Source organism: Furipterus horrens, unplaced genomic scaffold (genome assembly GCF_987537825.1).
Source record: "Furipterus horrens unplaced genomic scaffold, mFurHor1.1.pri manual_scaffold_3, whole genome shotgun sequence".
NCBI lineage: Eukaryota > Metazoa > Chordata > Mammalia > Chiroptera > Furipteridae > Furipterus > Furipterus horrens.
The window spans coordinates 65,417,874-65,431,141 of record NW_028327173.1 but is presented as its reverse complement, the minus strand read 5'-3'; the positions used below and the strand labels follow the sequence as shown (position 1 = coordinate 65,431,141).

General features: G+C 34.5%; 1 protein-coding gene across 4 annotated transcripts in view; it reads right to left on the bottom strand.

Moving 5' to 3' along the window:
- Positions 1–1,251: 1,251 nt before the first annotated feature.
- The window catches only part of SH3GLB1 (SH3 domain containing GRB2 like, endophilin B1), a 32,641-nt gene continuing 20,624 nt past the window's right edge, over positions 1,252–13,268 (bottom strand). The window contains exons 6-11 of one of the 4 annotated variants that reach the window (XM_090269687.1): positions 12,845–12,931; positions 11,263–11,286; positions 7,901–7,990; positions 7,407–7,510; positions 3,203–3,431; positions 1,252–2,832 (exon numbers count right to left, since the gene is read on the bottom strand). In XM_090269687.1, the coding sequence (XP_090125813.1) occupies positions 2,725–2,832; positions 3,203–3,431; positions 7,407–7,510; positions 7,901–7,990; positions 11,263–11,286; positions 12,845–12,931 (642 nt within the window). In that variant the 3' untranslated portion in view covers positions 1,252–2,724. The remainder of the gene's footprint in view (positions 2,833–3,202; positions 3,432–7,406; positions 7,511–7,900; positions 7,991–11,262; positions 11,287–12,844; positions 12,932–13,268) is intronic. The other 3 variants (XM_090269688.1, XM_090269685.1, XM_090269686.1) reach the window with 3 other exon arrangements.

Below are 13,268 nucleotides of genomic sequence, written 5' to 3'. Positions count from 1 at the left end.
CTTCTAATTAGCACCATAAAAAAATATTTAACACCATGGTCTTTTAAGTTAATTACTTTGAGAACACATGTAGAGACGATCCAATCACTTATTGTTCTGTTTGTAAAAGAGCCTACAATTATCTCCAAGTTTATTTTATTCATGTGTATTTTTCAAATACATATACTATACCCAAGCTCAGAGGCACAGAGTTTATGTAAATCATTCTGAATTGCACCATGAATAGGCTTCCCAAGCTTTTCTTCCATGCCCAAGAACATTTTTGGGCCTTTACCTGAGTAAAAATTAAACCTATGACTTTATGAAATAAGCCAAAACCAAAACAAAAAAACCCACGGCAAACAACCAATCACACACAAGCCCATTAAAATAAAAAGCAATAAGCAGAAGAACAAGCCCACATGTTGTAGTGTAGATTTGTGATAGACAAAGGCACAAGAAGCCTTTGAACCTTAACACGATTGAAGGCTAATGTATATTACTGGGTTACTATAATCAATATTCATTTACTGGAAAGCAGAGGTTCTGATAAAAATTTACAGACTGTGGTGCAATTAAACCTAGATCTGAGTCTGGTTTAAAGAGGGTGGAGGACAGAACTAGGAAAGATCAGATGAGGTGTGTTAAGAGGTATCTTGAGCGCAGTCATTCACAAGGCCTAGTCTGGGTAGGCCAGGAAAGCTGCGAGGGCAAATAAAGGGAAACTGATACTTAAGAGAATGTTTCTATGTGCCAAAACTTCCCCTAAAAATTGCCTAACAGACAAGATAATGATAATCTTAAGTTGGCATGATTATCTGCATTTTACTAATAAGGAAATTGCAGTTTACATATCATTTGAGCGAAAGTTCAATGAGCACAATATGTGAGGAAGAGTGGATGAATCCAGGACCACTCCATTCCAGTGTCCATACTCTCCCCTTGATTACTCTACCTGCTATAAAACTTATAATTCCTGTTAAGTAGACCTGTTTTTTTTTGTATGACCTTTTAAAGGCTGTATCTGGACTTGTATAGCATAATAGGCAGCTAGGCTGTTTGCGGAACCTCCTTCCTGGGGGAAAAAAGCTTTGCTCACTTGGTTCAATAGCTAAGTAACCAGCTTGAGCAGCTTTTGGGGTTAAGAGTCTGGCAATTCACAGTGTGAATCAACGTCTTATACAATCATAAAATCGCAGAGGACTTGTCTCAGCACCGAAATGAAAGGGTAACAACAATTTTAAAATCTGGACTGTGAACTACATTATCAACATGTTTACCAAACTCTTATTAGAAACTGTTAAACATCATTTTCAAATATCCTTTTGTGTTAAGTATTTATCATTTTTAAAAGTACCCCAAAATATCATTTTGCTACATTAAAAGTCTCTGAAGACATGAGCTACACCTTTGTACTTCATGGGTAAGTCTGACTGAATGAACTACTTTTAGTTCTAAGAACATGCTACACTCTTTTGGCTCTACACCTGGCACCTCTTTTTCCCTCTGAAACACTTCCTCTCCAAACCATCTCCCACTCATCAAGTCTGAATTAGGTGACCCCCAAAGCTCCCAGACACAGTTCCCTATATTTCTCCTAAATGCCATTGACACTGATTCTGCATCTTGTTCAGGGTAGTATCCTCAGTTGATCAACATAGTACCTGGACCTCAACAAATATTTATGAATGAATAAGAATGACATAAGAAGTCCTAACATGGAAATAATCTGTTGATTCATAGCAATAGTCCAAGTAACAATTTCCTGACTCATTTTACTAGTGTGTGTTTCATAACTAGAGATCCCGATCAACACAATCTAAGTTCATTAATAATTTTCAATATTTTATTAGTAAGCTCAGAGTTAACCAAAAGTAGATTGTATACAGTTTACTCTATGATGAATGTTGTTGCACTAGTCTGTATTTTTATAAAGATTTGTTGTTCAATAAGAATAAATTCTCTTTATTGCACTGCAGTATGTTCTTACGAGTCCAATTCTGATCATGCGTTAAATTGCACCAACTGAACAATCTTAAAACATTGCTGGTGGACTGAACTTGTCCCAGATGTTTTAGAACCTTTACTCAAAATATACCACAGAAGTATGGTAATGCTTTTTCAAAGACTAGTTGTTCTTAAATGTAGAAGAAATCATTCAGTAGTGTTTAATAAAATAAAAAACCCCATCAAAATACAGTACTGAAATAACTCAATTTCAGTTGGAAAACAAGGTAAACACGGTATAATTGCATTTCTGTTCATGGAAACATTCAGAAACATATTCTTCATAAAAGAGGTTTATATCTTAGATGTCTTTTGAAACCAATAATTAAAAACAAGTTTTAATTTTATTCTTTGGCTATACCTAATAAATGAGTCACTGATATCAATTCACAATAAATTTATTTTACATAAAAGAAAAAGCTTGCCATTAATGAAAAATTCAGTAGAAAACAGTTCTGCTTTAAGTTGGGGCTCAAAAGTAGAAGCTGCTTATTAGTGAAACCTCAGTAGAAAGAGAATTTTGTAAGAAAACATTCTTGGCACAAAAGCTCTAACATAAATTCTGTAATGAAATAGTTACCATGCAAGTTTATTGGCAGAAAGCCAGTTTCTGATGGCTGGTATTCTCTTTTCAGTCTCTTAAGACATTAACATGGAAGATACTAAACCTGTTTTATTTAGGGTTAACTATATATAAATATGGTGTCATGATGGGTAACCTTTCCACAGTTCACCTACTTAATTGAGCAGCTCTAAGTAGGTAATTGGCACCCTGCCCTTCTGATTCCCCCTTTCCCCCATCAGCCAGTCTGGATCCATCCCAGCGACACTGAACACAGTGATCACCTACAAAATAAAAATATTTCCAGTTACTATGTTAAAAAAGAAACACATAGAAAACTAATCAATTTGTATTTAACCATTCACTATCAAAGGACTTTAAACATTATGACAATTTTGCTGAAAGTTAAAAGGATATTTTTAGAACCAGTTTTACAATCTTCCAGTTATTTATCAGTTAAAAGCTTTAAATATTTCTGTCATTCTATTTTGTTATAGTAGTTAAAATTCTAGTGTTATTATAACATCTGAAATCTATGAAAGCATTCATGATAAAACTACTTCCAATAAGTAACAAGGAATTTACATTTTCTTATAACACTAGAAGATATGTCAATCTACAATACAATTTTCTTCTTATACTCACATTACTCACCTCATCTGCCAGAAGTGATAATTCACTACTGTTTGCAGCATCATAATCATACAGAACCCTGGCCTTCCTGCTGCCACTGCCCTCCTTGAGGTCAATAAGATTGGAAGGAGAGGTCATTACTAAGCCACTTGTTGAAGTCAAGGCAGAAGACCCAATCACATTTGATGAAGCAGATGGTACAGGCGCCACAGAAGTCTGATTGTTGTTACAATGATAATTGGATGGAAAACTGTTGGAAAGAAAATGGCTAATTACCTATTTCTAAGTGACCAAAGCTCCTGAACACCACCACTTGATGGCAGTGTTTACTTTCTACCAACCTCCACTGTGGATAAAGATTAATGGATGTTAAAAATATTTTAATGACAAAATGTGCCTGCCATCTAGCTAGCTTATCTTTCTTGCAGTAATTCTTAACTCCTCTAAGCCTCATACACATGAACCCTGTCAACAAATCCTCCTGGTTCTACTTATTTTAAAATACACAGCCAGGGTTTGACCATTTCCACCACAATGACCACAACCACACTGACCCAAGTCACCATCATCTCCTGAGTGACTAAATCATTCTATAGGTTCCAAACATGTCTGTCAGCTCCCACCCTACCTCTAACATTTATCCTCAACGCCGCAGCAAGAATGACCCTGTAAAAGGCTAAAATCAAATCATGTCACTCCTCAGCTCAAGACCCCCTAAAGGATTCCACAGCCCTGTGTGTTTCAGCTCTGTCTCTTCTATTCATTTCCAGCTGAGCCTTCCTTGCTGTTGCTTGAACATTCCAGCTATATCCCTGCTCCAGCGTTTGGTACTTGCTGTACCTCTCCTGGAGCATCTTCTCTCAGATGTCTGAATACTTTGTTTTCTTACATTTTCTAAGTCTGTCTTTCCTGACTACTGCAAACCTCTACCACCAACTAAGGTACTCCCTGCTGTATTTTTCTCTATATCACTTATCACCTTCTAATATACTACATCATTCATACATATGCTGATTTTCTTCTCCTTCCCTCAAATAAAATGTAGGTTCCATGAAGGCAGGGATTTGGTCTGTTTGGTTTACATTGTATCCTTTATGCTTAGAATAATGCATTTTTAAAAATTAAAAGCAAATGTTTCTCTGATTAATAGGAGGGTTCCAATGATAAAAAGAACTTCCAATTCAGGTTTCACTCTAAAGTAAAGAACACATTTCTCAACATCCTTTCCTGAGTAAACTCAGTCCTCAGCAGTGATTAAATATACACATTTCTGGAGATTAAAAGGAAATTTACTAGTATCTTTAGCCTTTGTTTAGCCACTACGGTCTACCTATGTCAGTTTTGGGGAATTAAGGGTAAAAACAAACAAGCAAAAGAAATCACCAACTAACTAATCAAACAAAAACTTGAAAGGCCATTTTAACCTTCTAAGAACTTTTACTGAAACACTGAAAGAACTACAGACTTCCTGGTGTAACCTGATATGTTAAAAACTCCCAATTTAATAATAAAATACATTTACAATTCTTCTGACTTGCGTGTTTTCACATCTGTAAAATGTGGATAGTAATACCTACCTCATTGGTGTGAGGATTATGACATTATTACGTAAGAGGTGTCTAAAAAGGCCCTTCCTAAGTGATTGTTGTTACTCAGTTACTACTAACAACATTGCTATTAAGAGTATTAGCATGACAACCTGGTTCTATTGTTCAGAAATAGCTCTCAAGTTTGTTAGTGTGGATCTGGATGATTTTCAGGTTCTGCATTTGAATATTTCTATACACTGTCTTAAAGAGCATAATCTGCAACAAATTAAAGGCCTAAAATTTCTCCCTCTCTCTATCACTGTCATTACCAGGAATATAATTCTTTGAGGGCAGAGAAACCAGCTAGACATTCTTTCCTAGTTTCACCTTGTAATGTTTGAGTTTATCCTAAAGTGCAGCAATAACTAGATTTTGTTTGAATGGTTGAGTTCCAAGCATTTGTGTGGCTTTAAGCAGAAAGCAAGTATGAGTGGTAGCAACAGCAACCCTTTTGCTGCATGCCCAGGGTATTAGGGCAATGTGAAAAGAAGTACTAACGCCTCTTAGGCTTAAAATAGTTGTAATGATGTGGGGGAGAAAGTGGTATTCTGCATTCAGACAGTAATACTGCTAACAAAACTTCAAATATAATAGAAGTATAAGTCCTTTTCTAAATCCTATTAGGATAACCAATGGTATAGGCTACAACTAATATTTAAGATCTAAAATTGATTTTGTAAATGTGTCTGATTTTGTTCTAAGTCTAGTTATGAAGGATTAATATGCAGAAAGGAACACCAAAGTTACAAGGGCATTTCTGCCTTATTCCTTGAACTAACTTCTCTTGATATTCCTCCTTCAAATGTTACACATCATTCCCCTGCTTTCCTAGTTTCTCACTATATAAATTTTAACTCTTTACCATTACCTAGTTTAAAGGGCATTCATGATATGGCCCTGCTTCCCTCTTCTAGCCTCACTCCCATCCCATTCTTAACTTGGACATCATGCTTCAACCAGAATAAACTATTAATTCCTTGAACTTGCCACATTCTCTTTCTTCTGCCCCTTTTATACACATATACAATGGGGCAAAAGGAGGTTTACAGTTTTGAGTACATGAAAGTTTATTCTTCTTCTTCTTATTATTATTGTGTTATTTTCCATATGAATTGTAAACCTCCTTTTCCGCACCCTGTATTCTTCCTTTGCCTGGAATATATGAGTGGGGACCCACCAAAACCAGGAATTATCTTATGGAACACGGGCCCCTTGTAGTACAGGCTTTCCCCACTAGGTGAGTGAGTGTTCTAGGAACCCATCTGTGTCAGTGTACCAGCTGGTTCTGAGAGGCTGTGTTCGAAGACTCAGTGCGTTTGCCCATTTCATGATGGGTGATTTACGATCTCACCTGCCCACACTGCGCTGAGTGTTCAGCAGTTTTTGACCAAAAATGGCAGGACCCCCATGCTCCACCCTCCCTATTTACCTGATCTCACCATGAGAGATTTCGTTTGTTTCCCCAGGTGAAAAAACTCCTCAAAAAGAAACATTTTGGTTAAGTGGAATAGGTGATACAAAAAACGGCAGCAGCACTAAAAGGCATCAAAATCAATGAGTTCAAAACAGTTTAGAGCTGTGAAAAAAAAAGTCTTGATAGTTGTATTGCATCAAATGGAGAGTACTTTGAAGGTGACTGAAGTTTAAACAGGTAAGAATAAATACACAACTTCTAATAAATAAATTCCAGTTTTTTGGGTCCCTCCTTGTATATCCCTTCCCCTTTGTCCACCTAGGTTATTCCTACTGAAATAGTTTTGTCTGTGAAGCTTTGCTAGACCCACCTGAGTCACAGTTAGATGCCCCTCACAGTAACTTGCACTTCTACCTTGCCACTTATCACGTGGCCTACCTACCCATGTCCTCTGTTGTGGGAGCAGAGACCATGTTTGTCCTATACATCATTTCATTTCCAGTGTCAGCTTACAATATAAGGAGCTGCATAAGGGTAATAAGCAATTCTGACAGTTATATTTACTGATATAATCCTAAACTATAGAACAGTTCAATAATATTTGAACTTAAAATACTGAGTAAGTATTTGGCAGGTGTTCAATAAATATTTGAATGAATGATTGAGCTGTATGCTTTACATTCTACCATCTTGGGTTAATGTATATTATTACACTCAAAACAATAATATCAATGGGCTTGCAGTCTTACTATTCTAAAACCTTTTCTTAAAAAACAGTGAACAAGTGAGTAACAAATAAGTACAAATTTGTTTCTCTCTAGGGGTAGCTACGTGTCAATTTACTTTATCTTCCTCAACCAACTGCAAAGATATTCAAGAGAAAAGTGAACTTTAAACACTTTTAAAGCTTTCTTTATATAGCACTAAAAAGGTATTTACTTAAATGATTTTCTCATCCTTAACATTCTTCTGTGCCAGAAGAGCTCAGAATGTTTTTGTAATCTCAGAAGTCTGATATTTGTTTTCCTTTAAAAAAAAAAAATCTGATTTTAAGCTAGCTAATAAAAGTCTTTAATTTTTCTAATCTTCCCTTCTATTATTAGTTTAGAGGCAAAAATCGGAATTTCTTCTTTTATCAGAATTTCATGTGTGACAAGGAAATTATCACCTTCCCAGTTGTTTTGAGGGTCTAACATGTATTGGTAACACTGTAGGAAATTACCACCTTCCCAGTTGTTTCTGGAGGTCTAACATGTATTGGTAACACTGTGCATAGTAAGTCATCTGGGCTTCTACAAAGTCATTCAGACAGCGGAGGTGATGGGCCTGTAAAGGAAAGATACAGTCACTTCTTAGTTCTACAACCTTTTAAAAGTGGTAAATAATAAAAGAAAAAAGAATACAATACTTCACTCAAGGATAATCACTAGTATTTAGCAGTTTACAACTAGGCTTATTATGATTGACCATGGTCAACAGTGTAATAACAACCTGTTCAGCCAACAAAAACCAACAACTGGTTGATTATGGTGAGAGAACTAGGTGATGAGGTGTAAACAAAAGTTTAGAACATTTCTTCATGTATCTTAAAAAGTACCATATTTTAAATTTCTCTGATAGATGAGTAACAAGAAAATTTAGGTTTTCTTCCCCAAAATGCCTTAGGACTATCAAAGTCTTTGGTTCCAAATGAATTTCCAATAAATGAATACTCACGTGTGTGCTGCTGATTCCCTCTAGCAGAAGTCTGGTAATCTCTGCCTGACGATCAAATTCACTTTGAGTTATTCTTAATTCCTGTTCAGACTTAAATTGCAACATAGTTTTAGAACCTCATTAAGGGGACTTAGTCTATTTTACATACATTTGTATAGACTGTTCGAAAAACAACAAAACCCAAACAATCCCCAAATGACAATCTGGCAATTCCCTGATTCTGCTTTTTATCTAAACTGGTCCCTGGTTTCTAACCCTAGTTTTTCTATATTACTCAACCTAGAGAGAACTGATTTCTTACTAGTACTTGACTCGAAGAATCTATTAATGCCAAAGCTTAATGACATACACATAAAAGCCTAGAGAAACTGTGAGATAATAAATATATTTCCAAGTATCAATTTTGATAAATCTTAAAATCACCTGTTTACATGTATAAAATATTTCAAAAAATTCTCAATTATTACTATAGTTACTTTACTTTGATATTAAAGATAGACTTTAATCTTAAGTGAAATACTTTAGAATGAAATCAGGATTTTAACCTTTTGTGTTTAGTTGCCAAACATACTTATTTTTAGAAACACAGTTTTTAGGTTCCTTCAAAGCATTCTTTTTCCTACATAAATGTCTTTCTTTTTGGTTTTCTTTCCAAACTTTGCATGAAATACGTTTTAGGCAGAATTATTATTCATAAGATATGCTAGGGCTTTTTTGCAAGTTATAGGTGACCTTTAATTAGTGGTGTGCTGCAGTAAACTGGCTTTCTAGGGGGAAAATAAAGCACTAATGTGCTGATTTTCATGGTATAAATACTCCTTCCACTGTTGATTTCGAACTCCCAAAATGAAATCCCTGAACCCGGAGCTGAAAAGAGATGTGTGTATAAATAGTACACCACTACTAGCTTCAACCATTAATAAATACTGGCAAAAACCACCTTCTCAGGCCTTTAGCAAGAGTTGGTTGGTAGTAAGTGAGGAGGTCACTCAAAGTAGCTTTCTCTCATTGAGAATCATCATTGCTAATGTCATTGTAATGATATTTTCTACCTCTCCAGAATAAATAGCTTCCCACTTCCAGCCAAATAATTACAATATTTCCAAGACTGTATATAAAAGTATAAAAATAAGGTCTGAACTTTTTCCTTTCACACCCTATCTCCCTCTCCTTCACCCTTGGCAACAACAGTTAACCTAGGGAACCAGTCAGCAAGGAAGTAGCAACAAAACAGATAACCAGTTGCTATAATTACTCTCGTTTTATTGGCAACAGGTCTGGCAGAGGGGATTAAGAAATGACTACTAGATTGGATTTATAGAAATAAACTTAAATTACTCAGTAAGCGTTAAAATTAAATTTACTTGACTGAAACCAGAATGAATACATAATTCTTTGATAATGAGGCTGAAGTAAGCTTCATCTAGAAGCTAGTAAGAAGTGGAAAAAAGTTCCAGAAGAAAAGAATGAATGTTTTTCCTAAGGAAAATGTTAAAGAAAACCAATCACTTCAGTGCTACGTTTGTATTATTTATTGTTCTGCTTGCTTGAATACAAAAAGATTTTAACAGAAGTAACCATAACAAACCCAGAGGAAGTAAATGAGACAAGTTCTATGTAGATCTTTGATTGTGCAAGTACAACTTGATTTTAACAGCCTTTACTAGAAATGGCAGAAAAGCCTACTAAGTGGCAATATTTCTGTACAAAGTATAAGAATGCTGGGTAGCAAATTAAAAGTGACCCAGAAGCTTGAGTCTGAAGTGGAAATAATGTTTTAAAGCTAAAACACTAAATATAAAATGATCTTAAGGACAAGAGATCAGTCTTCCTTCCATGTTTGAGCAAAATTTAATTATTTAATTGTGAAGAAAGGTACTTATGTTACAAAGGCTAGGAAGTCATTCTTCTATACAATCTAGACTTTATATTTAGAAAAGGTAAATTATAGGAAGGAAAAGAATCTCATTTCTTTTTAAAAAGAGTTTCAGTATATGACTTGGGTAGCTGCAAACAGATGAAAAGTCCCAAATCATTTTTACTTAGACACCATAATAATTAATCTGAGAGGCTGAGGTTCAGCATAATCAACTTACTTAGGAAGAAAATGATCCATATGAGACAGGTAAAAAGGGTTTAAAGGAAGACAATAAATTTAAAGGCTTTTTATTCTGTCCTCCAGAAGATCTCATTCTCTATCTTAAATTCTTCAATTAAGATGTAGAGTTCTAGGGAAAAGGCCTAATGCTTAGAATTATGGCAACCTGTTTTCCTGTTTAACCCAATTTCTCATTTCTATTACTACTCTGCCATCTTTTCATGCTAGATGTTCAGGAAGAAATCAGAGGCCAGGGTGAAACTATAAGTAAATTGAATAGATTCCACAAAGGGGGATGAGAGCATAAGTCAAGAATTTCACATTGGATTTCCAAATCATAGAACCAACAGCTCCATAACCTATGCATGGAACAGACTTGTATGTATAGTCAGCGATCTTACAAAGTCCGAAAATAAAAAGTTAAAGTGCATAAAACTATTAATAGTCAGGAACCACAATTACCACCTGCCCTCAATCCCCAGCACTGTGCTCATCTGAGGTCAGATTTTGGTAGGCTTGAACATAAAAAGTAAATGAAAAATTCTTCTGAACCCTTCTAATAGCATTTGAAACAAATGTGCACTAAAGTTATAATTTTATTTATTAAATTCTTGCTTAGTTATTTGATTTCTCAGCCCAGAAAGATTAGAAATGCTAATACAGGCTAGTAGCAGTCATATGGAAAGCTTCTGAAAGCGACAGTTTGACATGGAGGGAGAAGACAACATACTTCAAAACCAAACAACAGATCCAATTGTTATACATAATGGATATTCAAAATAAAGACTCTAACTTTAAGTAAAATTAAATATATGCTGTCTTGTATTTAATGCAGTAGTAAAACACTTTTTTACCAATGTTTCCAACTAAAGTGTCAGAAAAATTAGCTTTGGTGCTAGAGAGAAAAAGTTTCAGTTACCTAGAAAATTCCTTTGTGTGACATATGACATCTAATTCTCTGAAGACAGAGAACTACATTTTACATAACTGTCACACAAAGAAACCAAGTATTTAAACTGTCTTCTGGCAAGGCACTGTAAAGATTATCCTGTAATATAACAGGTATCAATAGTGTGTGCAAACAATTATCTCTGCAGCATTGTTCTATTGTTCTGTGGACCTGAGTGTTCCATAATCACTGTCAGATTTTATAAGATACAGTAACAAAGACTGTAACTAGCCCCATGGTTATTGCCCAGTATTTTCTGAATGAATGACAATTAAATTTTTGTTTCAAAATTCTGTAGTTTAATAATTTACTTACTTTTGTCACTTCCTCTGCCCAAATCTAGCCAGCATTAAAAATTAGAGAAAAACACAGCATGAAAGTTGGAATTTAACATTGTCTACAACTTAGTATAGAGAAATGTAAATATTTTAATTCAAGCAGCATACTCCTTTTCCAGAATCACAATAGCAGATTAAATACAATAGTAACTAAATTAGTACAGCTTAATGTATTGTGAAAGTATGCCTTCATATATGTAAATACTATGAATTTTTGAATCTTAATACTAATTCTTTAAGTCAATAAGAATAACTTTTCTAAAATTGGGAATATTTAACCCCTCTTTGTTCTAGTTTTCTCATCTGTAAAATGAGAAGTTTAGACCAAATGATTTATCACTCCTCAGTTAGGCCTAATTCTAGAACTTTAGGAAATTAAAATAAAGCAAGGATAAATGGACAATGAAGACTAACATAGCCATGGGGTAGGGGGGTGGGGGCAATAAACTACAGATATAATGAATTTAAAATTATCAGAGTTAAATACATCTTAAAGTCACTGATATCAGTAATAAAACAAATGCCTAATAAATGAAACTGCTGCTATTTAGGATATTTTTCACAAAAGGAAACCCATGATTTATATACTAAATTACCAATGACTGGATGAAATTAGTCTTACGTTTTTCATTTACCTACAGATAGGATAATGGAAATAAATAAATGCATTCTCTTGCTATCTAAGGAAAGCCCTCATTTAGCCACAGCTTCATAGATTTCTCCTCCCTGCTTTTAGTTCAATGCTAATATTAGGCCTAAAAGCAGTCAGTTAACTGCCAATTTATTATTACCTGTACTGCAATTTCCATGCCATTTCTATGGAAGTAATGTACCTAGGAATATAGTATCAAACATTCATAAATCTTTATTGGATAACATTTATAAGATCTGGGCAATGTTCAGATTTTTTGTATTTCTATTTTGTTAAAAAAAATAAGATTCCTAACATCTCTAAAATTTCCTCAAATCAAGCTCCATATACATTAGATACTATATAACAGTTCTCATTCTCAATTCTTGCCCAAGGTTATCAGTATTCTGCAACTTCCTTAAGTGAATTGGCACTATATGGGGAATGGGCTTTGCCACTACAGAAATACCTAAACTACTAGAGTTTGTCTTGGCCTGGGATTGCAAAAGAAATTAATTCTATGCTGACTTTGGGTAAAAATTAAGGGAACATTGAAGGTACTGAGAAACAAAATAAGTTTGTGTACCTTAATACCTATTTCCACATTACGTAAATTTTGTTAATTTTCTTTGCCAAAAGTGAACATACGCAGTGTCAGCTAAATTAACATCTTTTACTGGGTATAAAAGGCACAATAAGTTTATGTGTAAATTCAGATTCTAAAATTTGAATTTGGCATAGCTGATATATTTAGCAATTAGAACACTATTATTTTCTTTCAGTTCTAATATTTCTTCAGCTAATATACCCTATATATTTTGTTAAACTAATGAGTGCATGGCCTTGAATATTTTAGACCTTTACATGGAGCTAATAGCAAGAGAAGGCACTTTATTCAAGATGTAGAAAACACAATAGGCCAACAAACCTTTAGCCATTTTACATGCAGGAAGTTGAGCATGTAAGAGAAATTTACCATAATGTTATCTCCTTCAAGGCGAGCTGAGTTTAGTTGCTTAAATACATAGAGACAAAGAACACATTATACCAATGAACACAGTGAAAGAAGCTATTTCTGCACAATAAAAAACACACAAACAGGTATTAAAACAGTTGATAAAATGATGTTCTCTACTAAAAAAAACACTACTATATCGTTCTATGGAATTTCATATAATGCCTATTCGATGTTTCCAAAAGACTCAAATTTTCAAAGACCAGAAAACATGGTTTTGCTAGCTTGATTTTAAATTAGAATCATTTAGGGAAAATGCATCACTTTATTTTTAAAAGATTTTATTTACTTAATTTTAGATAGAGGGGAAGGGAGTGAGAGAGGGAGAGCAACATCA